Source organism: Daphnia pulex, chromosome 8 (assembly GCF_021134715.1).
Source record: "Daphnia pulex isolate KAP4 chromosome 8, ASM2113471v1".
NCBI classification, from domain to species: domain Eukaryota; kingdom Metazoa; phylum Arthropoda; class Branchiopoda; order Diplostraca; family Daphniidae; genus Daphnia; species Daphnia pulex.
Window position 1 is genome coordinate 4037001 of NC_060024.1, and position 27228 is coordinate 4064228.

The following is a 27228-nucleotide window of genomic DNA, read 5'->3' on the forward strand; positions in this document are numbered from 1 at the left end:
TTCCATACAGTATATTTAGAGGCTGCAAGCTTTGCATGTTTTTTGTATTCGTCCGAACCAGCGGCTAGAAGGACTCCATCACGAAAAATAAAAAATGTTGGTCTACCTTCAGGGATCGCCTTTCCTTTTCGGATGCTGATCCCCGGCTTGTTTTCTAATTGAAAGAAAGGGGACAAATGGGGCGAATCTGAAAACAAAGATGGGAGGGTAGTCTAAAGGATAATATATGAGATCTTTAGAAATAAACTTACCAAAGACCAAAGTCATAAACGGTGCGTAAACATTTTCCAGAGTTTCAAACGACAGATTCGAGTCAATGATGATGTCTCAGGCAACGGCCTCGAATATACCCGCTAGAAAAGAGGGAATTGCAATTTGAGTTGTGATTATCTGGTCATTTGCTGCAAGTTCCCTTTCAAACGGCTATGGAATGAACAAAAAAAAAGTTATCATACAAAAAATTTGAATTTTAAAGATTTAAAACTTACAGCAAAGGTAAAGTTTTCTGGTTCAGCAAATTCAAGAAAGTTATCGAGCTGTTTCACCAAATTTGGCGGAAGGTTTTGAATACAAGCATGAAATTGATGTTTTGCCGCCGAAATTCCAAATGTGTCGTTACACAACCAGGCTGAGCGTAGCTGAGAAATGTCTCCGGCGCTGAGATACAATGACTGCTTTAAAAAATGAAGAGCACCTAACAAAACTGATGATAAACAAGAGCGGTTAACATGGTTAGTTCATTACGAAAAAAAATTTGAAAGCTTACCCAAAGCAGCATCTCCAATTACTTTCAAGCGCTGGTAATTCATAATGCGAATGGAGTTGTCATGGGTTAGGGCTTCCAGCAAAACCTCCTTGTCGTTGAATGTATAATTTAGAACTTCTTCAAATCCCTTCAATGCACTTAACTGGCGTTGGTAAAGGGCTAAGATGTTTTTTATTTGGGCGGAACTGGACTTGCCAGCGCCTCTCCAAGACGTTTGAGTGTTTTTTTTTTCATTTTTTAATGTGCAGGCCTTCCACCAAAACAACGCTTTTATTTTCGCCTATTTGCCATTACCAAGAATTAAAATAAGAAAGTCAGCATTAAAAAAACTAAATTTAACGCACCTGCTGAAGATTCTGGAACTGGCTCTGTATCTATTTCAACCTGTTTAATGTCAGCATTAATGCGGCCCACAAAATCCATAAACTCCACAAGTTTTTAATGTGGCACTTCAACTTTGACTCGCAAGCTTTTAACTTCAGCCATTCTTCATAAGTTCAACACAGAAACTGAGCGTGAAGAACTGAGGAAGACAGAAAAACAGAAAAAAGTAGGTATAGCGATTATTTGAAACCAAACCAGAAGGTCGGTAACACGCGCAACGGGTCTGGTTTATTAGCTGAGTTAGCTAGTCAACATCCGTTGATAGATGTTTTTGATTAGCTAGTCTAGGCTATTATAGATGTTTTGGATTAGCGAGTGCATTCGCTAATCCATGCCAATTAGCGAATTCACTCGCTAATCGGCACTTCATTTGCGAATGCATTCGGTAACTTGCTGCATTTTGGTCCTTGGTCCCAACTTGGTCCCAATTAACATTAGCTGATGAACTCGCTAACTAAATTTCATTTCCGAAAGCACTGGCTAATAGATAATTTCAAGCCCTCTTTCACCACCATCAAAATTTAAATAGCGAATCATCTCGCTAATACAATTCCTTATAAGCGAGTTCATTCGCTAATTCATCTTTTCAAACCCTTCTTCAACCCTAGAAAATCTTAAATAGCGAATCATCTCGCTAATAAAATTCCTTATTAGCGAGTGAATTCGCTAATTCATTCCCTCTTTCACCACAAGACAAATAAATTGCGAATCATTTCGCGAATACATCCCCTTTTTAGCGAGTGTATTTGCTAACATACAATTTCTGTACTGCCCACTTTTTATAAATTTGGCAACCGTGTCCTCGGTTCCTCGCTCAGTTTATCAAGGATATTTAGCGCGATTAATGCCTCCATTAATGGGTTCCAAATCAAAAAATTATTTTCAATTCAACAACACATTGTGGTATTATTTATTTGGTTTCTTTCTCTAACCATTTCCTAATTTTTCTAAACCGGTGGCAGGTGTTCATATCAGCATTGTTAGTTGTTGTTTACATTAATAAGCTTTGCTTAAACTCTACAGTATTTATTTGTGGCTGGAAGTTTGTGGAGCAGCTTCTCCTTAACTTAGATTAGATTAGATTAGATTTTTTTGTAACGCGCATTTTAAAGAATTGTTAAATGACGCAGACATGTACAGTCGACGAATACAACGGAAATAAATAATTAATCTTAGTTACAGTTTTTGGACAGAAGGTGACGAATTACAAGAGAACAAAAAGTGTACAAGTTCGGGGCTTGTCTGACAGGGTTGGGTAGACTATTCCAGAGAAGAGGGGCGGCGCATGAGAAAGCTCGTTTGCCAAATACAGTGAGACAAAAAGGTTTGAAAATGAGAAGATTTTTATCGCCGGAGCGGAGTTCACGACTTGGGGAATAGCAGGAAATGAGATCAGAAAGATATGGAGGGGCTGAGCCATTAAGGCAGCGAAAAGTGAGACAGGCAAATTTGAGTTTAGCACGGTCAGCGATTTTAAGCCAGCGAAGAGATTGGCGGTGGTTAGACACATGTTCGCGTTTTCGAAGATTAAAAATCGTACGAACCGCTGCATTTTGGACACACTAAAGGCGCTTCAAAAGAGAAGATGGAAGATTAAGATAGAGAGAATTGCAGTTTTCGAGACGAGAAAGAACTAAAGCATTCACAACAGATTTGACAGAGGAAAAATTGAGAAACCGACGGATCCTGTTTATCCTGCTGAGATGAAAGTTGGCGGCTCTTCTGGTCTTCTTGACTTGGGCTTCCATTGTCAGGTGAGTATCAATGATGCCACCAAGGTTACAAGCCGTTGTGGACGGCTGGACTAGCGACGATCCAATCTGGAGAGGGGTTGAATTAATTTGACGAGTTGTGGAGCCTTTACCTGGGTTGTATGTGTAGATTAGTGTGTTTTTAGGAATGTTGAGCTAGTCGCGGTTGATGTTGAGCCAGGCGTCGGTTTTTTTAAACCAGCAGCCAAGTCGGGTGCGACACTGAGACTGGGAGGAGAAATCCTCCTTAAGAGTGAAACGTGAACGTGTTGCTTGTCAACAACAGTGCAATGCTTCTAGTGCCATTTACTTCAGCCAATTAAGCCAATTCTAGTTTGCAGCAAGCTTTTCTTTGCTGACTGGAAGTTGATGGAGTATTCCCTTAACAGCAGTGCAACATTTTGGTGATATATTTATTTTGTTTCTTTTGTCTAACTGTTTCTTAAAAGTTTTCTGAGCCTGTTGCAGGTGTTCATATCAGCATTGCCAAATGTTGTTTGCTGCAAGCTTTGCATAAACTCTGCAGTATTTGTGGCTGGAAGTTTGTCGAGCATCGTTTCCTCAACAACAGTGTAATACTTCTGGTGTAATTTTCTTCAGCCAATTACAGTTTGCAGGGTTCCCCAGTTTGCAGCAAGATTTCCTTTGGTTACTGGCACTTGATCGAGCTTTCCCTCAACAGCAGTGCAACATTCTGGTGATATATCTATTTTCTTTTTCTCTCTAACTGTTTGTTGATTGTTTTGAAAACCTGTTGCAGGTTTGTTAATTTCACCATTGCCAATTGTGGTTTGCAGCAAGCTTTCCCTCAAAAGCAGTTCAAGATTATGGTGCATTTTCTTCAGCCAATTATAGTTTGCAGCAAGCTCTGCTTTGGTGACAGGAAGTTGATCGAGCTTTCCCTCAACAGAAGTGCTACATCTGATATTACATTTTTTTCTTGCTTTCTCTAACTGTTTATTGATTTTTTTTGTAAACCTTGCAGATTTCCAACACAAAGTCTAGATGGAGGGGAAAAAAAATTGGGCCAAGGAGTTTTACCTCCAAGACAGCGAATGCCTCATCATTACAGCCAATAATTGCAGATAAACTACTGTTAGAGTCAGACTTTTCGGTAGAAAATGATGTTCCCATCGGTGTGGGAGGGTGTTCCTCTGTTTACGTGGGCACATTTCAAGGACGTTTAGTCGCTGTAAAAGGGTACAGCATTGCCAATCCTGAACTCTCACCTGCTAGGGAAATGTTGCTGAAAGAAGCTGAGACAATGTTATGCCTTGACCACCAAGATAATTGACGAAGAATCGCCTTGCCATAGTCAATCAGGATCGGAACCGAAAGGATCGAAAGCATCAGGAAAGAAAAGGAAGTTACCACCAAAGACACCAAGTCAAAGCAATTTTTTAAAATTCATATCTATGCAACAGTTAGTTATTTTTTTATATTTTAGATGCTGCTACAGAAAGTGATGCCAACGTGGAAAAAAACCGTTTACATTGACACATACGGGCATCGTGGCAAAAAATATGGTTGGTGCCAAGCAACCATCATAAAAAAGACAGAAGAAGGATGCACAGCAAGATATGTAACGGAAAAAAAACAACTTTTATTCCAAATATCAACGACGAAAAATTCGTCCGTTTTTTCCCATGCGAAGAAAATGAAGCTTGAAACTTTTCAATTTTTATATCAAGTTTTAGCCTATGCTTCTAGTACGCATTTTAAACTTATCGATTCTCCTTGACTCTTAGGGGGACGAAATTTTACAAACACTCCTGTCAGAAGTCATTGAACTACTTAACAGTCGCCCCCTGACTGTTCAACTGATCCGCCCACACCAAATTGAACAACGTCTTTTTTTTCTTCATTCCCTTCTGAGTTGATCGATCATTTGTTGTTTTCTCTTTTTCCCCAAATGTTTCAAAAATGTCAGCCCTTGACCTTTTAAAGACAAATGAGACTTTTGATAATTTTGACGATGTTTTTAAGTTTGTCGAAAACTTACTAATGAACATTCTATGCCTCTTCGTATTACAGATCTATTGAAAAGTATGATGAGTTTCTAATAATAGCCAATAAGCCATTAACAAGCCAATAATTGTATTCTCTCAAATATCTCCTTAAACCCGTTAATAATATTATTTAAAAAAAAAACAGAAAAATCAAGAAGGATTCTTTATCTTTCTGATGAAAAAAAAACGATGGCTCTACGATTAAAATAAGTATTTTTTTCAAAATTCCGTTCAAGACACTGTAGGGCCTATCTCTCGCGGGTTACAACACCACAATTGGAAGGGGGTGAGCAAATACTTGTGTTAGGTACTGTATATTGATTCAAATCTTCGATTTCATCACGCAAAATTAGTTTGCTCTCAATTTGGTGAAAATAAAACCATTTAAGATCTAATGGCAAGCGTGCTACTCAGTATATGCGTGCGTGTCAATGTCCTTTTTAGGTTTCTTATGTTTTCAACACGAAATAATTTTGAATCAAATCTGATTGTTTTAAGCATTCCAATCACGCTATGTCTGAGGCTACCATCGATATTTTTCGTAGGAAGGAGTACGTTTTTATGTATTTATTCCATTGATGCAAGATATGACTTTTCTTTGAGATGTTTAAGCGATGAAATTGTGATGTCATTGGTTTTATTGAAAACTCTCTTTTTGCTGTAGGCACAGCCGACTCTCATCCGGAAAAGGGCTCTTGTTCGATTTGTAAAAGAGAGTCTATTCGGAAAATCAGTAAAAATATTTCTTGTTAAAAATTTTAATTTTTTTTATTTTTGAACTTGAACCACCTAAGGAGGAGTGGATTAATGCCAACGAGGTTTAGCAGTCATATGCAGAGTAAGATTAAAATAATGCTATCAAAGTTATCCCTGATGAACACGATGAGATTACCCACATCTTAACTCTCGATTCATCTCAACTCTCGATTCAAAAGGATCTTTTTTTAAAAATTAAAAAAAGACAAGAAAACATATCGTGCACCTAAGCATCGCTCAAGCAGGCTTAAGCATCTATGAATGGTGGGTACAGGATTGATACGAACTACACACAATGAGAAAGATTCATTATTAGTAATAACAGAAACCGAACAATCTACGGATAGTACTTACTTAGGTTAAGAGTAGGAATGACATCAGCTGCCAACTTCCCAACCTTCAATGGATGAGCTGTATTTAATATCGTTCTTGTTTTTATTATTTATTACTCTTTGAAATGTTTGGCACAAACAAAGTCCTTTCTGGAAAACTTTCGGTCCATCCTTGCGATGGATTTTTGCCATAAGACCAAATTTGTGTCATTCTTGGGAGCCCTGAATATTGGCGTTTTCTCTTTGTTTGACATATATCCTGTGGAACAACCGACGACAAAGCACGTTTACACCATTTAAAAATAAACCAGATGCTGACAGAATAATAATTAATTATAAAAGCAAGAAGCCTGACAGTACGGTTGACAACTTGAGCGACCAAGCAGCCAAGCTTGCTGAATGCTGAGGTGCACGATATATTTTTTTCGTCTTTTCGCATTAGCCCTTTTCTGCGCGTGGCGCTCCTAACGGAATGCCATGGATTCCTCCCACCCCAGTGAGCTATTCCAGCTGATGCCAGGGATGGCACGTTTGTCTACCTCTCCTGTTAGACCGTGGTAGAACCATGAACGAATGTGAACGAGTGGTAATTTTGTCTAGCCAGGGGTATGGAGTATGGATGCCAATGACAATTTTAAATTTCCCAAAAGGCGAATTGACGGGAAGCTACTTTTTTACTAGCGATTGTTTATGGAGGTTGTGGTAAAAGTGCGCCATCTAGAAGTGGTGTGTATATGTTATGTTATGTTAGTTTAGTTTTCAGTCGCTTTTTTGCCACTCCTGAATGTTACAATCACAGAAACTTAATAATTTCTTCATAACTATTCTTAATTAATACTATTAAATTCCAAAATGTACTTAAATGATAGCAATTGGAGCAAAAATGAAAATATACGTTCATGCATTTCCAAGGGAAATAGCATGTAGTCCACTTACACACCGTTTGGTAACGCTATTCTGCTACAAATTTTTAGTAAAATGAGCGGATCCCTCCCCCCCCCCCTCATCTTATGGGAAAAGTAACATGGAGACTGGAAGCCATTTCTCCATACCCATGGTCTAGCTAACACTTTGCCTAAATTTCTTTGCAACGTAATTTCAGTAAAAACGTTCAAGTCGATTTAATTCTTTCTGGCAACCGAGCCGAGAGTAAGGGAATCGAGAACAAAAGGAAAGCAAGTAGCAGACGAAGCGCTTTGCTCACTCTTGCTGCCAACGACTGCATGGTTAAGAGCTCTCCCCATTTTCTCCGTTCCAAACAATGTAACATTCTTCTACAGGGGAAACTAACATTGGTTAATATTTGTAATCTGGTTTATTAAGCCTATAGCGGCACTAGCGCCTTGCTCAGCTATACAAACATCAAAATAACGTCGAACGTACCATGAACAAATGGGAAGCATTGAAAAATGGAATGGATTGGTTGTGGCTGACCGCGACCGAGAAGACGTGGGGCTACAGCAGCAGCAGCGGCTTCTATATTTTTGATTCCTTGACATAGCCTGTAGATTACTCAATTAATAATTTACGAAACTCTTGAAAACACCAATTTTATTGCAATTATCTGTGATAAAGAGTTGATTTCGAATACCGAAAACCAGAAAAAAAACATTATTTAAACAACACTTTGTGGTTACATGTAGTATGTGTTATCTATTACAATATAATGTTCTTCATCATCTTCGTGATTTGATATTTCCATTCTTCAATAAAACACGTGAATTAACAAAAGACATTTGAAAAGAAAAAAAGAAAGACATGCTGGCAAATGAAACTGAATAGGAATATTTATTCCTTGTCCGTTTCACGTGCCAACATATATTGCAGTTGCTTGTAATTTCTAAGCCAAATTTTGTTGTCTTCCGCACAGCGGTTAAATTTTTGGGTCATGGCATTTTCCATGCTTTTCCGGATTTCGTTGCTTTCTCTCTCACCATATGTTCCGGGATAAACCTTTTCCAACGCATCTAACATTAACAAAAAAAACGCTTCAATTAGACTTAAAATTGAGATATACACACATATTTACTGATAACTACTAAACCTCGAATTTGTTGGAGTTCCTGCTCTGGCAATGGAATGGAAATGTCTTCACATTCCAGCCGTTTCGTTGACACTGACGTTTTCTTGTGGAGATCAAAAAATAGAGGGGAGTAGAGTCGATCCAGAAGAGATTTCACAACAGCTTTCTCTTGATTGCTATCTTTTTTTCTGTGAACCTTTACCGCCCTCAGATCTTTAATGACGGCATTGTTAATGGGGAATGCATCCTAAATAAACGAGTTGATTAAATTACGTTAACAAAAAAAATTTAAAAATTTAGATAACTCACCTGCAATGCCTTCAACCCATTTTTCTCATCGTTTTGCATTTTCCTTTCAACCCGTGCAATTTCTTCTCGCAAGAGGTGCTCCAGGAGGAGCGGCAGCCGGTCTTGGCCGACTCCGACCGACAAGACGTGGGGCTACAGCAGAAGCAGCGGCACCGACTTGAGGTGCTCGAGGAGGAGAGGCAGCCGCTACTGGCTGACCGCGACCGAGAAGAGGTGGCGCCATAGCAGCGGCAGCAGGTTTTGAATGACTTCGTCGAACTGGGGTTTGCGCAACAAGAGCTGAAACGGCAATTCTTGCTGCCACGCTCATACGTCGATGTCTGCCACGACCACCACTAGGTGAATCTCGGTCAACGTCCCCTCCAACGTATTCTATGGAGGATTGACCTACAGTTATGGTGGAACTGTCATAACTGTAGTCACGTCTGCTGTTTCGTCTCTGCATCCTAATTAAATTAAAAAATTCTCGGCCGCTTGTGTTGGGGTCTGAGTCGAGGACGGAGCGGGATTTGGGGTTTCCTTAAGCAGCTCTTCTTCAGCACTGTCCGTATCACCGAACAGCCCCTTCAATTCGCATTTTTAAGTTTACAGGCTCAGTTTCGGGGGTCTTCCCCTTGCCTGGTTCAGTATCTTTGGAAGATCGGAAGCTATTACGTCTCGCCGTCTGTTTTACCACCGCTTCAAACAACTCCTTTGAGGGAGGGTTGATGACTGACTTTCACCGGGACTTCGGGAGTTTCACCAGTGTTACACCGGGATTCCCCTCGTCGAAGCTTTGAAGAATCAACTTAAATTCTTTGGCAAGCATGCTTTTGACGGTGGACGCGTCTTTTTCCGCGGGCTTCGGCCGCGATAATCGCTTTGCCCTTCGATGGCTTGAGCGATATTGGACTCAGCAGTGCCGGAGATTTCAGAGACTCAACGTCTACTTTTTTCGAAGCAGCCGCCTTTTTCTTATTCACCGCCGTACGCTTAGGAGCCACTATTGGTGTCCGAGCCTGGCTAGTCAAGGCCGTTAGCGTTGGTGTCTGTGCCTGGCTCGTCGAAGACAATAGCATAGGCTGATATACTGGGCCTGAGTGCTTGGCAAGCACTGTCAGTATCTCCGAGGTTACCGGGTTACTCAAAGTGCCCAGAATCACGAATTTCCCTGCAGCGATGGCCGCTTGCAGTTGGTGGTGGAGGTCTCCTGGAAGAATTGGGTCTCCGCTTGGTATTACAAACTGACCCGTGTCTTGGGCTGTCGTGTTACCCTGAACGAGTGTAGGTTCAACCCTACGACGCTTAGAGCGTTCGTACGCCTTGCGCTTGTCCTTGGCTTCCTTTTCTATCAGGCGTATCTTGGCCTCCTCTACCGCGTCTCGCTTCCTCTTTTTAGCTGCGCGAACCTCTGCTCTTAGAGCGTTTTGCGCCTCTCTATCCCGTTGGATGAGCGCTTCGTCCTCATCGAACTTAGCTATCTGTTCCGGGGTTAGGAGAGCCAAGGCTTCTTTCTCAAGCCTTTTAGCCTTTAAGATTTCCCACTTAGCTTTGGGCTTTGCTGTTAAGTAGGCCTTGGGTGGTGGTGAATCCGTAAGAGTGAAGAACTCAAGTGGAAAGCAACGTTCCAGCAGACGCCAGCCCTGTCGCTTTCCGTCAAAGATGTTTCGCTCTTTGTGGTCGAAAACGAGCTCTTCCGCGAACGCTCGGATGTTGGCGATCGACTCGTTTAGATTTCGTGGCGGATCTTTGACGAATAGGCTCTTTGGAACGGCTTCGCTTGTGTAGTTCGAAACTGCAAAATAGACAAAGAAAAAGATAAGTTTTGTCGTAACTAAAGGTCCGTATTAACCAGATCTTAGGACCGTCGCACGGCTTCTACTTTGGTTAATAACCGGTTCAAAGGACCATTAAGCTGATTACCGACTTCAGAAATGTTGTCCATGATGAAGAACAACAACATTTTTTCCTTCAAGTTGTAGAAAACCATCGTCAACAAGTATCTTTAAATGGGAGAAAAGAACAGTTAGGTTGAATTTCATTTGATTAATCACCGATTGTATAAAAAAACCGAAAAAAAATAAAAACACATTGAATTTCAACCCTAACAAGTTGATATTTTGGTTAAAGTCTATTTTAGCCGACTAACTTCTTACTTAATTCTACTTTATTTTTACTTTATTATACTTAATTTTTTCCTTAATTCTCAATTATTACTACACACTCACTTAATTTACACTTTTTCACTTCACTTTACTTTACTTCACTTTACTTAAATACGAGAAATTTCACGTACAACCTCTCTGTTCCCTACCGTGTAGCAGACTGGCATCCTGTCAATATTATTAAAACACTGTTGCCAAAAATTCATAATTAATACATAATAGTGAAATATTATTTATTTTATTTATTTTCACATCGAAGCAATGTCGGTTAGCACTGTGGTATAGCACTGGATTTCAAACTCATGGCTCAGTGGTTCAAATCCGAGATTAGGTGAAATTTATAAATAAAATTTTTTTTTTATTTTAAAGTAAGGGTCAATCAAGATATACTTTACTTTTTATTTTAATGTATATTATGTTATCCTACTATATTATGAAGTTCATTGTACCATTTCAATACAGCTTTATTCCAAATTTAATTATTAAAACATTTTGCGTATCGAGGAAGTGTCGATTAGCGCTGTGGCATAGCACTAGAATTCTAACATAATGGTTAGTGGTTCAAATCCACGATCGGTGAAAGTAGCATCAAATCATTTTAAACTTTACTTTATTAATAACAACTTGTAAGTGGCAATCAAGATGTTACTTTATATTACTATACTTTATTATTCATAGAAAGGTCATAGAACTTTACTATATTATATCATGATGAAGATACTTTACTTTACTTTACTTTATTATGATATTGACGTTTCATGTATACTTATAAGATAAAGTAAACTATAGTAGGTTAGGGTAGGTTAGGTTAGGTTATAATAAGTATAATAAAATAAAGTAAAGTAAAATAATTTTTACTTATTAGTTATTAGCTTTCGTTGTGGGCGTTTTTTTTTTTCATTTCAGTTGCACTATAATCATGGCTAAAAGTGGTTCCTTCTTTAATAGCTCGTGTAGTGATCATATTAAAAGTAATTGTGATTCACTTGAAAAATTTTATTCTAAATGCAAGAAAAATAAATCGGCGGCAAAATCCCTTATTCCTTTTGATGATGCATTATGGACTTCTTTTACCATTACTATGATATGTTCTGTGTTAACTTCAATGGAGTTATACGAGTACCTAGTTGAAATTGGATTTATCGTGAATACTGTGTCTTCCGTTTGTGTCCATTGCTCTGGGTTATTAACATTGGTAACTATACGAAATTACGCTTATTCAATGAATTAGTTGGTATAGAAAATTTTTATAGGCTCCATCTTCAACGGTTATTGATGGTTGCTTGTTCAAGTGCAACAACAAACTAGCTGTAGTTGGAAGTAAGAAAAAAACTAAGATTTGTGGGAAAAAATTCACAATCCGGAGGAATTCATGGTTCCATGCTTCCCATCTTACAATATTCGAGATTTTAACTTTAACTTATTTTTGGTGGAACGAACTTCCACTAAAGTTTATTGAAAAAGATTTGGATTTAGGTGGGTTGTTTTGATAAAGTTGCTAGACAACAGGAATAATATGTATATTACTTTACTTTACTTTATAGCTCACAGTACACCGATTGACTGGGCAAACTTTTGCAGAGAAGTGGCTGAAGATATTATGATAAACAATTCTGAAAAAATTGGTGGTCCTGGGGTTATAGTTGAGATCGATGAATCAAAATTTGGAAAAAGTAATTATATTTTCATAATATCAAGATTTATAAAAGTAAAGTAAAGTAAAGTAAAGTAAAGTAAAGTAAACTTATTCATAGGAAAATATAATCGTGGTAAAAGAGTTGACGGAGTTTGGGTTTTTGGTGGTGTAGAACGTGGTACTGGCAAATGTTTTTTAGTTGTTGTCGAAAATAGATCCGCAACCACTCTATTAGAAGTTATTAAGGAATGGATACTACCTGGCACTACTATAATTTCTGATTGCTGGAAAGCATATGACAAGATTGAGTAAGTTTTTGTTTTCATATATTTTATCAAATTAAATTTTATATTGTAATTTCAATCAGGGAACATAATGACTATAAACACTTGAAAGTCAATCACAGTCTTCATTTCAAAGATCCTGAAACGGAAGCACATACTAACCAAATTGAAGGTTGTTTTGTTTGTTTACTTTACTTTACTTTATTCTACTTCATCATTATATTGTTCTTATTTTTGCTACTTTTTACTTTCAGGTTTGTGGAATTTGGCTAAAAAAAGCCTCCCTGCCACAAACAGGAATAAAAAAATGTTTGCTGGCTATTTAGCCAAGTTTATGCTTCATTGCAAATGGAAAAAATTGGATGGTTTTAAGATGTTCATGAAATATGCTGGTAATTTATATTCTGGTGTTGAAAAATCAGACTATGTTTCACAGGATGCTAAACGTTCTAAACGTAGTTGTGAGTTTAATTTACTTTATTTTACTCTACTTTACTTTACTTTACTAATCTAGTTACTCTCGTTATCAGAAAACATTACAGTATTTGGAATCCGAATAATAGTCTCATTAATGATACAAGTAATATCGTTCAAATTTGGAGGCTCAAGTGAAAAATTGAATTCCGTTTCCTATGTTATTGAATATATAATTATTATTAGAAATTTTTATTTATTATGCTATAATGTTACGTTGTTTGTTGTTGGTGTTGATGAACACAGTGGATATGTGTCGTCTTTAATAGTTGAGTCTTGAACTGTTGAAGTAATCGTTACGTTGTTTGTTGTTGGTGTTGATGAACACAGTGGATATGTCTCGTCTTTAGTTGAGTTTTGAACTGTTGAATTAATCCTGGATTTTGCTAGTAATTCCTAAATATTAATAAAATTTTCTGTTAATTCTATTTCATAGTTTTATTACATGAATTGAAAATCGATAGTTAAAACTTACATCTGTATATTGAGATAGTTTTTCTAAAGATTTAATTAAGTCGTTATCAGATGTTACTTCAATATTTATATTTAAAGCTAACGACATTTTCTGTAAAAACAACATATTTAAAGTTTTCAATTAAGATAGTATTCGATTGTTATCTTAATTGATTATTACCTTTTCTAATTCAGATATTTGGTCTGCCACAAATTTCAATTTTTCATTACGTTCCACTAATTCTTGCTTTAGATTTTCATTTTCTTTTTCGACTTCGATCACATGTTCCTTCAGTATTTTCGACCAGTGAATCTTTGATTTGGCCATTCTTGAGTAAAACTAAATTTAGACTGTCAATCAGCAGTTTTGGTTAATAACTATGCATTATTTTTTTAAATTTTTTTAATTAATTGATCAAGGGAATATAAAATGAAACATTTATTTTGTTAGCAAATTTTTGTTTTATAAATTTTATATTTTAATTTGAAGATTGAAATAAATCAAATTGTTTTTACTTTGTCTGTGATATTATATTTGACTTAAATCTGACTTACCACTTTACTATACTTTACTTTACTATACCATACTTTACTATATTTTACTATACTATACTTTATTGACAAATCAGACATGCTATATAAATAACATATTTCTAGACTAATAATTGAACCAATGAGACTTTATTATCAATTGACGAAAATTTATTTTATTCAACAATTTTAGTAGCTACAAATTTTTTTTTTTTTGGGTGTTGCATTTCTTTCCATAATTGTTGTAAAAAGTTGTGAGACCCTTGTTGATTAATTGTTCCAGTTGTTGCCGGGTAGCTCCTGGAATCTTTTTCCAAAGATCAACAAGGTAATCTAAATATTTAAAAATGTATTATGGTTGTGTTATTGTTTTTTTAAATTATATATTATTACTTGTTATCAGCTGTAGGTGGTGTTCTTCCATAGGTTTCCTTTTCAGTACTCCCTTTTTTCCTCCTTGACCTGACCTTTTGTGACCTATTTTAGAATTATTTATGTTATCAGATTAAAGTTTTATTTATTTAAATTGTTACCTTTCAAATATTTTTTGGTGAAAGAACCCAGCATCAAGATGTTGATGGATTTATTGATGTTGAACTTTACTTTTGATATTGATTTTAAAGTCAAATTTGGAGTTTTTAGCGTATCAGCTGCCTTGGTTTCTAACACAGATGTAGTCTCTATTGGCAACCGTAATGGCGTTTTCGATGGATATTTCTATAAAAAATTGACAATTAAAAGATAGCTATATTATATTTTACTTTATATTTTACTTACATCTGACTCTTTGACTTCATTATCATCTTCATCGCTATCATCTTCATCGCTATCATCTTTTTCGTCATCATCATCACCAGAATCTTCACTATTTTCTTCATCACTTCCACTTCCATCTCGTCCTGTCAATTCTTTGCTTAAGTCAGAGAGTTTTGTAGTTGTACTACTTGAATCCTAAAAATTTCAATGCATTTATTATTTAACTGTTTAATTAGCTTTATTTTACTATAAACCTGTACATCATTGACATTCGACTCTTCAGTGCAATCCATTTTCTCAGTAGAAGTCTGTAAATAATGTGATTATGTGTTGTTTTCATTTAAATCTAGTCAATGTATCAAAATTTTATCGTTATTTATACCAGTGGCACAGGAATATATTCGAATGGGGGAGACGGAGTTGAGCATCTACTTGATGTTAAAAAAGATAATGCATTTTCATTGAGGCATTTATCTTGAATGGCAATTGTTGCAGTTTGTTCTTCGATAGTTTTCTAGACATTAAATTTGTTGTATATATTATTTCACATGTATTGTTTATGTCTCAATATTTGTTTACCTTGTTGTTGTTATTTGTAATTTTCATTTCATCCAGTTCTAAATATATGAAATATATAAGTTAAGTTTGCAATGCTAAAATTTTACTCGATCTCACCTTTTTGTAAAGTCTTGATAGTGCAATCCATAGCTTCTATTGTTTCCTATATTTGTAATTGTACATAGATTTTAATGTTATTTGTTATATTTTTTAGAAACTTTATACCTGTTTTTGTTTAGATTCATTTTCAAGTGTTGTTATCTGACTTTTCAAATCCTGTTAGCGAGTAAAAATTTTTTAATTTTAAGTTTTAGGTATGAGAAAGAAAATTTTAGAACTTACAATAGTTTCGTTGTTGACCTTTCTTTTGAAAGCTAAAAAGCCATCAATCAATTGAGCTTTGGTTTTTTGCTTTAATTGAGACTCTTTTAACTCGTCCATTTTTGTTATTTTGCATACAAAATTTGAATGGATGACAAGCAATGTTGTCAATTCAGAATGGATAATTTATAGCTTCATGTTTATTTCTAAAAGTTCATGAAGAAAATTTATTTAGAATTTATTTTTATATTAGTTTCAGCAGTTTATTGCATTTAATTGAAGAATAACATTTTACAAATATTAAAATATGTAGGTTATAAAATTTGGCATGCAACATTGTGAAAAAAAAAAACAAGCAGACGAACTTAGAAATCATGTCGATTCATTAAAGGGACTAGAGTTGGGCTGTCAAGTTCTTTTATTTTTATTGCGGCAAATGGATTACCTTTTAAAGTAAAGTAAGTGGTCTATTTACTTTACTTATCTAATTCACTTTACTTTACTCAATCTATTTAAGTAACTAAGAGGGAATGAGAACAAGCGTACTGTCAAAATATAGTTGTTGATGGTTAGTATAGTAAAGTATAATAAAGTATGGTTTTATGCTTTATTATACTTTACTATACCCACCCAAAACCCCTATATTTCCTCGCTACGCTCGGGCTCATTCCCGCTTAGTTACTTAACTAGATTAAGTAAAGTAAAGTGAATTAGATAAGTAAAGTAAAGTAAGAAGTTGGTCGGGTAAAATAGACTTTTACCGATATTTTTTCTATGAAGTCATAAGTAAGGTGGTCATCTATTGAAATATGAAACATAAGTATTTTTTTTTTTAACTTTTTAGTACCAAAAATCGTAGTTTTTGGCACTTTTTGGCAGTTTTTCGCCTACGGAGACCCCAAGACTAATTTTTTTTAAAAGAATAATACTACGACGTTTTTCTTATAAAAAACACAACCCGATCAAAAAAAAATTCAAAAAATAAAAAAAAAAGCCTGAATATGGGACACCCTAAGTTCGCATGTGTATTTTTTATTTTTTTTAACGTTTCATTTGGAATAGCTTCACTTGAGCCCAGCGCAGCAAATGTTTTTTTATAGGTCTTGTTCTTTTTCAGAAGTTTAAGGGGATCATTTTTCCCTTCCCAGCAAAGGAAGGTATCGAAATCTGATCACATCCTGTGTAGGCATGAAATCCAGCGAAATAATTACACAACTCCGCGCCAAGCTCATTTTATAGAGCCGTAACATTGGTAAACTCGTGTGTTTTCTTTCTGGCTAATCCAGTATTAAAGTAGAATATATTGTTCTTGTTAATTTTAGAAATGTGTGAAAGACTAATGACAAGAACATCCGTATCAGCTGATCTGATTACGACTGTTGCGAGACAAGTTTTCGAAGAATCGTGAGCAATAATCAGTTTTTAGGATTAAAATAAGATATTTACTTATTACCAGAACAAATCAAAATAAGAAAATGACTTACTCTTGTATAAACTTCTTAATGTGAACTTTTCATATCAATGTCCTCCAATCGGACGATTACTACTTCTGCCTGTCTAAAAGAAAAGCACGATACACCTTCGGTGAGTAACAGAACTTTTTTTCCAAGGATACAAGAAAGAGATGGATCACTGTATCCATTTGAAAGAAGCTTCACGATTTCTTTTTTGAAGCTATCCCTAATACTCAATGCTTGGAGAAATTGGTCGGTGGCTTTTGCTTCAATGACGGATTGTAATAGCTGGTGTGTATTTCGTATTCTTCACGTCAATCACGCTCAATATCTTTAATTGATGTTGACATGATGTTGTAAAATATATTTGACCCGCGGTCTGTATTTCATACACCATGCAACGTACAATTAATTATTTTATTGTCTGGTAAATAAATGTAGACAAAAGACATTATAGTTATACACTAGCAGACATTCCGAAAGGTATTTATACACGCGAATGAGTTGCAGAAGTCATACTGCTTGGATCGTCGAATCTTTTCGTGAAATATGTTTGGCTGATCCCAATATCGCCATTCCAGTCATAACATCAATCAAACGCCACCTTTGGTATTTAACTAAAGAAATATTAGTTTTTTCGTTATTCTATGAAGAATTGGGATCATTTACACGATCTGTTATGTCGAAAAAACTGTTTTCAACCACGCGACCGGACGTTTTTAATGTTGGAAAGCCAAAATTTTAAACTATTGACGATAAAAATCATCCTTTTTATCATTTTAATAGGGCCAAGACCTTGGCATATTTTTTGTTTTCTTGCTCTCACTGTCTCACTCACAGTTGGGACTTCAACTTCAACCGAAATATTGGGAGCTAATGTTTGATTACCGTTTTGCAAGAAATTGCTGTGTTAAATCGCAAGTTGTTAATGACTGCGCAGAACGCGCTATAAAATTAGTTGAAGATTTTAAGTCTAAAAAAGAGTCTTAGTTTTTTAATTTTTTTGTAATTTTTTGGCAATCGATTTTGAACGATATGTGGATCATTCAGAGTGTAAGTGAGGGTGTTCAAATTGATAATCGTGCCCGTCCCCCATTTCAAGCACATTCTCGGGGTAATGTGCAGATGGGCAAGGATCAGTTAGATATCCATGATCAGGAAGTGAAATCTCTATTGGAAAAGGGGGCAATTGAACCGATCGAACCAGGAGGGGGTTTTAATAGTGGTTTATTTGTAATTTAGAAACGTACGGGAGGTTTCAGGCCAGTCGTAGATTTAAAAGCACTCAACGAATTTGTTTGCCCGTTAAACTTAAAAAGGAAGGTATTCCCCTCCTTAAAGAGCTGATCCACCCAGTTGATTTATTTACCAAAATTGATCTTAAGGATGCGTATCTCACCCTCGCCCTACGCAAGGAGGATCGGAAGTTTGTACAGATAAAATGGGGTAGGTTTTCTATCAGTATAGGACCCGGCCTTCAGTTTGTTAACACCCTGGATTTTTACTAAAATTTTTAAGCCAGTCATAAGTTATGACTGGCTTAAAAAGTTATGACTCATAACTTGCCTAAGGAAACAAGGGGTCCGTCTCATAATTTACCTCGACGACATTCTTTTGCTTAGCAACTGCGAGAAAGGGGCGAAGAAAAGACTTTTTATTAGCTAGAGAAATATTAGAAATCTGCGGTTTTTTATATACGTTGAAAAATCTATCCAAAAACCAACGCTGATTATTTAATACCTGGGTTTAATCGTAAACTCCCTGTTCACTCGGCTCCTTATTTACTCGGATTCATTCTCCATCAACAGGACGAAATGATAGCTAATGCCACACAGGCAGAATCCCGTTTCTTTTCTGAAGCTTAATCCCGTAATGATCAAATTGGAGTGATTGGCGGCCGCATGGGCCATGCGAAAATCATCCCCAAATAACCATTTATTTCTGGAAGGCCTTCCGTATTATTATGATTAAAATCATCTGGCCAAGCTGGAAAACCTTAGGATCTTATGTCTTGGCCTGTCGAAACAGCACTACTGGTTCGTAGCTTCGTGTGTATCTGGCAAAAACAATATCACGGCTTTAAGGGGTCAGTCTCGCTCTTTCTTCGCTACCGAGAGGCCACACATTTCGTCACTCCGTTTCACATTTATTAAGATTTAACTTTGTTTCTTCTGTCGTTGTCCTCTCTGAGTTGCCGGACCGTCCATCCTAATAATGTCACCCGGCCGGTCTTCCCTGCTTGAGCTGCCAGACCATCTATTCTTTTCGAGAGATTTTAAAGGTTCCGTCATCTTTAGTTTCCGACCCTTCGTACATCCGTCCCCTCCAACTCCGCAAAGTGGAAAAAGGGTTTGACATCGCAAATTTTTCTCCGTAAGTAATTTTTTCTGCTCATCTCGGGTTTTTTACCCTCAAAATAGTAGTCAGCTCTCGCCCGTCTCTCGGTTACATATAATTAAGACTTAACAGTCATTATCTTTAAGTATTAATTATTGCTCCTTGTTTCCAGTTCAATTTTCTTCAAGTTTGTTTTTCAAAGCTCCAGTTTTATTTTGTCTTTAATTTGTTTTTGTTTTTATTCAACAATTGGTTGCTCCTGATCCTACTTTTCCTTTCTTTTTTTTGGTTGTATCAAATTTCATCTGATTCTAAATTCTCTCTGATTCGAATGTGTTGAACTGATTCCAGGGTACAATATTAGGTTAATCACTATTAGGGATGTGGTTACGAGGGATACCTGCATTTTACCTATGTATAGTTGCTGGGCTAACCGGCCCTTTTTCATTTGAACCGTACCACAGACAACGTAAAATCAAAGGAAATAGTTGAATACCGAGGAGAGAAAAAGATAATGTTTTTTTTTTAATTTGAAGTATTAAAATCTTATATGTTATAGATGATAATTTTGCATTGTTCAACTTGAATTTTTACTGTGGGCATTGATCGCCAAATTCATTGAACATTTGGTGTTGTTAGTTTCGTGCAGAGTATAAGTAATTTTTGAAAACCGAATTTAAAATTGTGTTTGGTTTTTGGTATGTTTTCTCACGGAGGAATCAGATGTAAACGTTACGTCACAAAATTTACAGAAAATTTCTATGGTAGTTTTTTGGAGTACTAAATTTAATTACACACTTTGACTTGCTGATTGGTTAACACTATCAGGCGGATGTTCTTATCACGTCCGTTTTTGTAAGTCTCATATCTCATATATTTTTTTTAAAAAAATTCTGCTGTACCACCATTAAATAAGACCAATTTGGTTTTTTTGTATTTTTACATGTTTTAGCTTCAAATTCTCTAATTAAAAATAATGCGATCGAAAAGATTGAATTTTAAAATAAGCAAAACCAAACATTTTTGTTTACCCGGGGATTGGTTTTCTAGTAATTTTGTCGTCTAGCTGCGCTTCTGTTTAAGGACATATATCGGTATCTTTTTGTTTGCTTTTTTAGACATGGGTGGAATGCCTTATTTCTTCTGTTTCACAAATGAAAGTAAAAGAAGTTTTGTACTTTAAAATGATGTAATAAAGGCGCTTGAAATGTCAGATGCAGAGACATTAAATTGTGTTCCTCCAATTCCTCAAATGGAGCAATGGACTGGACATACTTATTTGTTTATTCTGGCTAGACTTAGTTGAGTTTGATTTAACAGAGATATTTACGTGATCAAAACCGAAAAATTCATTGCAAGCATTTAAGGATACATTCATCAAATTTATCGCTTTTAACAAACTACAATTTTTTTATTTCGTTGATATTGATCAATTGTTTTTGGCTCTTTTTAAGTCCATCCTTGATTCTTTCATGTTGGGTAACGGCAGTTTCTCCAGCTGCAAACTCTTTCAGCAATATGGTACACTATGCAAGAGAATGTGAAGAAGGATAGCACATAAAATATTATGCTGCACTTCCATCAATTGCTCCTACAGTTTTTCGCACTTTCTGAACTAATTTTGTAATAGCTATGAATTGCCTTGCTGCCACATTTTCCCCAGCTGCCCCATCGTTGCAGACTGGCTTAAATTATCTATTTCATATTATTTAACCCCTTTTTTCTCTCACCATCTATACCTGACGTGTTGTCCGACGCGCCCCCCCCCCCCAAAAAAAACGCAATTGATTAAGATTAGGCCTAGCTTGGGTAAAAGTGAGTATAGCTTTTCTGCACTTTTTATGACTGATTGTCATTCTTTCACGTATATCGTACATTTAAAAATCAAAGACTAGGTCGTTTTGAATCGAAGCCAATTTATTTAATAATCCTGTCTCAAAGGCCTTTGTTTTTCTTTGCTCCTGTTTTACAGAAAGTTGGAAGATTTTAGTGAGGCGGCCGAAGAGGCCAACAATTTCAAGATATCAGCGAAAATTCAAGCTGAAAAGAAGGAGAAAGAAAAGAAAGGAGCAGGTTACAAACACAAATTTTCTGATTTTCACTAATCACGATTAGTTCACGACTTGGGGAATAGCAGGAAATGAGATCAGCAAGATAGGGAGGGGCTGAGCCATTAAGGCAGCGAAAAGTGAGACAGGCAACTTTGAGTTTAGCACGGTCAGCGATTTTAAGCCAGCGAAGAGATTGGCTGTGGTTAGACACATGTTCGCGTTTTCGAAGATTAAAAATCAATGATGCCACCAAGGTTACAAGCCGTTGTGGACGGCTGGACTAGCGACAATCCAATCTGGAGAGGGGTTGAATCGATGTGACGAGTTGTGGAGCCATTTTCTTCAGCCAATTACAGTTTGCAGGGTTCCCCAGTTTAAAGCAAGATTTCCTTTGGTGACTGGCACTTGATCGAGCTTTCCCTCAAAAGCAGTGCAAAATTCTGGTGATATATCTATTTTCTTTTTCTCTCTAACTGTTTGTTGATTGTTTTGAAAACCTGTTGCAGGTTTCGGTGTTAATTTCAGCATTGCCAATTGTGGTTTGCAGCAAGCTTTCCCTCAAAAGCAGTTCAAGATTATGTTGCATTTTCTTCAGCCAATTATAGTTTGCAGCAAGCTCTGTTTTGGTGACAGGAAGTTGATCGAGCTTTCCCTCAACAGAAGTGCTACATCTGGTATTATATTTTTTTCTTGCTTTCTCTAACTGTTTATTGATTGTTTTTTGTAAACCTTGCATATTTCCAACACAAAATCTAGATGGAGGGGAAAACAATTGGGACAAGGAGTTTTACCTCCAAGACAGCGAATGCCCCATCATTACAGCCAATAATTGCAGATAAACTACTTTTAGAGTCAGACTTTTCGGTATAAAATGATGTTCCCATCGGTGTGGGAGGGTGTTCCTCTGGTTACGTGGGCACATTTCAAGGACGTTTAGTCGCTGTAAAAAGGAATAGCATTGCCAATCCTGAACTCTCACCTGCTAGGGAAATTTTGCTGAAAGAAGCTGAGATAATCTTATGCCTTGACCACCAAGATAATTGACGAAGAATCGCCTTGCCATAGTCAATCAGGATCGGAACCGAAAGGATCTAAAGCATCAGGAAAGAAAAGGAAGTTACCACCAAAGACACCAAGTCAAGGAATTTTTTTAAAATTCATATCTATGCAACAGTTAGTTATTTTTTTATATTATAGATGCTGATACAGAAAGTGATGCCAACGTGGAAAAAAACCGTTTACATTGACACATACGGGCATCGTGGCAAAAAATATGGTTGGTGTCAAGCAACCATCATAAAAAAGACAGAAGAAAGATACACAGCAAGATATGTATCGGACAAAAAAACAACTTTTATTCCAAATATCAACGACGAAAAAATCGTCCGTTTTTTCCCATGCGAAGAAAAATAAGCTTTTTTTTACTGATGACGATGAAGGCTGAGACTTGACGAGAAACAAAGATCCTTCGCTCTGATGGAGGAGGTGAATATTGCAGCAAGGATTTTGAGAATTGTCTGGCCAAAGCTGGAATCACTCATCAAGGCACTCCGTCTTATACCCCTCAACTGAACGGAGTTGCCAAAAGAACAAATAGGACGGTGATCGAGTCAGCACAGAGCCAGTCTTCACGGGAAGAAATTTCCCCTGGAACTCTGGGGATTGGCAGTCCTATGTGCAGCTTATGTTCAGAACAGGGTGATTTCTAGTATTGGGAAAGTAACACCTTTTGAACTCTGGCATGGAAAGGAACCAGACGTGTCACACTTGAGGACATTTGGTTCACCAGCTTTTACGCTTATACCGGATGAAAAAAGAAGGAAACTTGACCCGAAGGCTACGGAAGGAATCATGGTGCGATATGGCGATTCATCCAGAGTGTACAAATTATGGGATCCGGTGACCAGAAAAATCATCACCAGCAGAGATGTTGTATTTGAAGAAAACCTCACCCATGAAAACTCTTCTGAGCTACAAGAGCTGGACTACTACTCACTTCTTCCATTGTCACCTGACGAACAGATGCCTGAGCCTCTGCTGGATGAACAGATTCCTACGGATGAACATGGGGGCCGATGATGGAGCTTCCCAACCAAATGATCCCGTCAGAGATGGACTAGGGGAGGCTGAATGAAACGAAACGATTGGAGAAACGGAGGATGAATTTTTCCATGGTTTTGAGCCAGTTGCTGATCCAGTAGGTCACCTCCGCCGGTCCCTGAGAACTGCAAGGCTATCAGAAAAATACCTCGTTTACCGTGGATATCAAGCTACAGCACCTGGACATTGAACATCGACTGATCAGCCCGAAAAGAAAATTTATGGCAAACTAAACGTCACTCTGATTGCTGCCCTCTCATCACCGCAAGGACCTCTTGGAAGACTGCCGTCAAAGACGAACTTAACTGGCTTCATAAGAATGAGACGTGGTAACTCGTCCCACTGCCACCAGGACGCACACCTATCAAAAGCAAGTGGATTTTTGAGCTCAAGCCCAGCTATGATGGAGTTGCTGAGCGCTACAAGGCCCGGCTTGTGGCCCTTGGCTGCTCTCAGCAGGCTGGACTGGACTATAATGAAACATTCGGTTTGTTATTCGCTATTTAATTTTAATTTGTAATTTGTTTCATATTCGTTTGTTATTCAGCATTAGCTCCGGTTGTCAGACTATCCACTCTTCGGATTATCCTAGCTCTAGTTGCCGTATGTGATCTTAGCGTCATCCAACTAGATGTGAAGACGGCGTTCCTCTATGGACGTCTTGAGGAGGAGGAAGTCTACATGTGCCTGCCGGAAGGCTATGCGGCCTACGGCCTTGAGGCTGATGTCTGCCGGTTGATAAAAAGTATCTACGGACTGAAACAGGCCCCCCGAGTTGGGAATATGGAGCTAAATGACGCTATAGTTACATATGGCCTCACTCGCTCTCAGCATGATCAGTGTCTATACTTCCGTCTTCAAGGGGAGGAATGGATGGCGGCCCTGTTCTTCGTTGATGACGCTATTGTATGTGGAACCAATAACAAGGCACTGGACGACTTTGTGACATATCTCAAGAAAAAGTTCGAGCTGAGGACTCTTCCTGTAGGCTGATTCCTGGGTCTCACAACCCAAACGAGACAGAAGCACACGCACGCTGAATCTCTCCCAGCCCGATTTTGTGGACGATCTTGTGGCAAGATTTAAAATGGAAAGCTGTCACTCAAATGTGATTCCTGCTGAGCCGGTTCTACATCTCAGTTCTGCTATGGCCCCTAAAACCAAAGAGGAAGAAGAAAAAATGAAGAAAGTTCCGTATGAGAGCGCAGTTGGAGCTGTACTGTATCTCTCAACCACGACAAGGCCTGATATTGCTTATGCTGTGAGCAAAATAGCACGGTTCAATCAGAACCCAGGGCCTCAACTCTGGATTGCTGTCAAACGCATGTTTCGTTATCTTGCCGGAACCAAGGATTATGGGATAATTTTCTCTTCAACAAAAGAACAAGGAGCGCTGGGATTCACTGATGATGACTATGGCGGAGATCATGACGACAGGAAGTCAACATCAGGATGCATCTTTTTCCTAAATGGTGGGCCTATCTCATGGTTCAGCCGCAAGCAGGAATGCACAGCCACCTCTACAACCGAGGCGGAATTTGTGGCCGGAAGTGAAGCGGCCAAAGAGAAAACTTGGATCAAGTCACTGCTGGAGGAGATCGGGCAAGGAAAACCTGGTCCCATCACATTATTCTGCGATAATCAAGGGGCACTTAAAGTAGCATACAACCAGGAAATGCATCGGAAAATGAAGCATATCGCCATCCGATATTGGTACATCAGAGAAGCCAAAACTAACGGAGTAATAAACACCAGCTATGTGAGCACCCAGGAACAAGTATCAGACACCTTCACGAAGCCCCTGCCTGCTCCACGTTTCTCCACGTGACAAGATTGGTGTTCGTGATGTAGGCGCTCTGTAAAGGCGGACACAGGGCGAGCCTATGGATTTCGTGTTTAGTTTTTTTCTTTGTTGCTTTCTTCTTTGATTATGTATGATGTAAGCTTATGGTCGTCAGGATTGTCGGACATAAGGATTTCCGACACAAGGATCGGTATCCTTTCCAGCACACTTTGTATTGATGTCATTGTATTGTTTTCATGTCTTGTGTTTCCTCAGTTTGAGGGGAGGTGTTGAATATTGTTGAATATAACAAGGCAACAAACTGGGAAGAGCGGCAACGCTGCACAGGGAAGAGGGGGGAAGATCCAGAGCTTCTTGTAAGTAGAGAAGACGGTGTGGCGTATGGTACTCTTGAGAGTAATACACAGTGTCCTTTTGCTACAATTTACTCAAAGTGTGTTAGTTGATAACCAACAAGAGTGACAATAAAAAAACTTACAATTCTAGATTTTCATGATTTTTGGTATATCTCCGGCTCGTGGAATAACGACTCTCCATATCTTTTCCAGTAATCGATCTCTGTTTCCAAGGATTCTTGGATTTGCACTACATCTGGAGGGTTGCGGCAACATTAGTTTCTGCTTAAAAATAAAAAATTAGTTAATAAAATTGAATTAGATTACTAAAAATTAAAAAAAACTGTAAATCTTTTTTCTCAGCCAGCCAAGTATCTTTCTCTCCCAGAAATTGAAAATCATCAGTTCCTTCTCCGTTTCCATGTATCTGTCAATATGGAGATTTTTAATTGAAGCTGCAAAGATTTATTTAACTTGATTTTTACAACCCAAAAATATTTATCTTTTTTTCATCAAATCTTCAATACGAGGCAAGTTACTCTTTCCCATATCTAAGGCTCGCTTTGATGATACTAAAAATGCAAAAAAAATTATATTGCATTTTAAAAATTTACCAAATTAAACAACTTCCAATTGAAGAAATTAAAAATATCCATAAATACACACTGATTTATGTCCCCTCTGTGACTTATGCGAACGCAATAATAGTCTTTATCCACACTACGGTCTAAATCCACAGCCTAACTTAAGTCCTCGCTGTGAATTCTTAAATCAATCGTATAATATCAACTTAATGGACGTAAAAACCAAGAATGGCCGCTTATTTCCCTAAAGTAATCTTGAATTTAAGGTCGTTTGCTATTTTTCTGAAAAATATGATCAAATTGAACGCACAGTACTGCACTCAGGCAGAAGAAGGACACAATTTTTTTTTCTTTCAAACCGTGCAGGATAACCTAGAGCATTACCCTTCAAAGACACTTCTGTTGGAGAAAATAAGGTTTAATTGAGATGTTTTTTATTACACATAATGTATTTTAATCCACACTGTAACTTAGATCCCCGTTTTGACTGTTGTCCACGCCATTACTCCTTAAATGTTACCTATGTCTAAAACATGATTGTTGACCACACTGGCTTTTTATCATACAACCACGAAACCATGCCATGTTTTCTTCACGACGGGAAGGGACTACGCTACATTCTGCTATCCACGCCGTGGTTCCCGCCTAACATGATCCCTATTTAGACCCTGTAGTCCACAATCATTAAAGGACTTACACCGTACTACATATCCATACTGTAACCTGTTTACACTGTCTCTTGTCCACCCTGAAGCACGTACCCACGCCGGACTTTGAGCCCTTGTGGTATAACTGTCACAATTTGTTTGTATTATTTCCCATATCAAAACTCTAAATTAATAAGAACAATCGATCTAAAAAAGACAGGTTTCTTATGGACTTAGCGGAAGGGGACTTGGGAAAGGGACTAAGTGTTAGCAATTTTTCCCTAGTGTTCCTTGTCCAAGCTTAATTGCCCTAGTAAAGGTAAGAAACGCTCGTACCGTAACGTTTTTGCATATGAGGTAGCTGATAGCTATATGAGGTGATAAATATATGAGATATGTGATAGATGATAGCTATATGAGGTAGCTGCT

General features: G+C 37.4%; 2 protein-coding genes and 1 long non-coding RNA gene across 3 annotated transcripts; 1 reads left to right on the plus strand and 2 right to left on the minus strand.

Annotated features, from left to right (window-relative positions):
- Positions 1-5290: 5290 nt before the first annotated feature.
- LOC124199493 lies at positions 5291-6385 on the minus strand. Its single transcript, XR_006876852.1, has 2 exons — positions 6021-6385; positions 5291-5952 (listed from the first exon to the last, which is right to left on the minus strand). It is a non-coding gene; the product is annotated as an uncharacterized LOC124199493 (long non-coding RNA).
- A 7846-nt stretch (positions 6386-14231) lies between these two features.
- LOC124200534 (ESF1 homolog) lies at positions 14232-15607 on the minus strand. The gene is made up of 9 exons (XM_046596804.1): positions 15509-15607; positions 15392-15442; positions 15284-15329; positions 15188-15225; positions 14991-15122; positions 14863-14916; positions 14630-14803; positions 14386-14569; positions 14232-14329 (listed from the first exon to the last, which is right to left on the minus strand). Exons 1-9 carry the CDS (start codon positions 15605-15607, stop codon positions 14232-14234), a joined length of 876 nt encoding a protein of 291 aa, XP_046452760.1.
- Positions 15608-24516: 8909 nt separating this feature from the next.
- LOC124200535 (secreted RxLR effector protein 161-like) lies at positions 24517-25257 on the plus strand. Its single transcript, XM_046596805.1, has one exon. It carries the CDS (start codon positions 24517-24519, stop codon positions 25255-25257), a length of 741 nt encoding a protein of 246 aa, XP_046452761.1.
- The last annotated feature ends 1971 nt before the right edge of the window (positions 25258-27228 follow it).

Excerpts from the sequence above, each read along its gene's own strand:
- LOC124200534 (XM_046596804.1), bottom strand. The coding sequence starts at position 15,607 with ATGGACGAGTTAAAAGAGTCTCAATTAAAGCAAAAAACCAAAGCTCAA. Across the intron at positions 15,123-15,187 it reads TTACAAATAACAACAACAAG|AAAACTATCGAAGAACAAAC; the intron begins GTAAACAAATAT and ends TTTAATGTCTAG. Across the intron at positions 14,570-14,629 it reads ATGAAGTCAAAGAGTCAGAT|AAATATCCATCGAAAACGCC; the intron begins GTAAGTAAAATA and ends AATTTTTTATAG.
- LOC124200535 (XM_046596805.1), top strand. The coding sequence starts at position 24,517 with ATGGAAAGCTGTCACTCAAATGTGATTCCTGCTGAGCCGGTTCTACAT.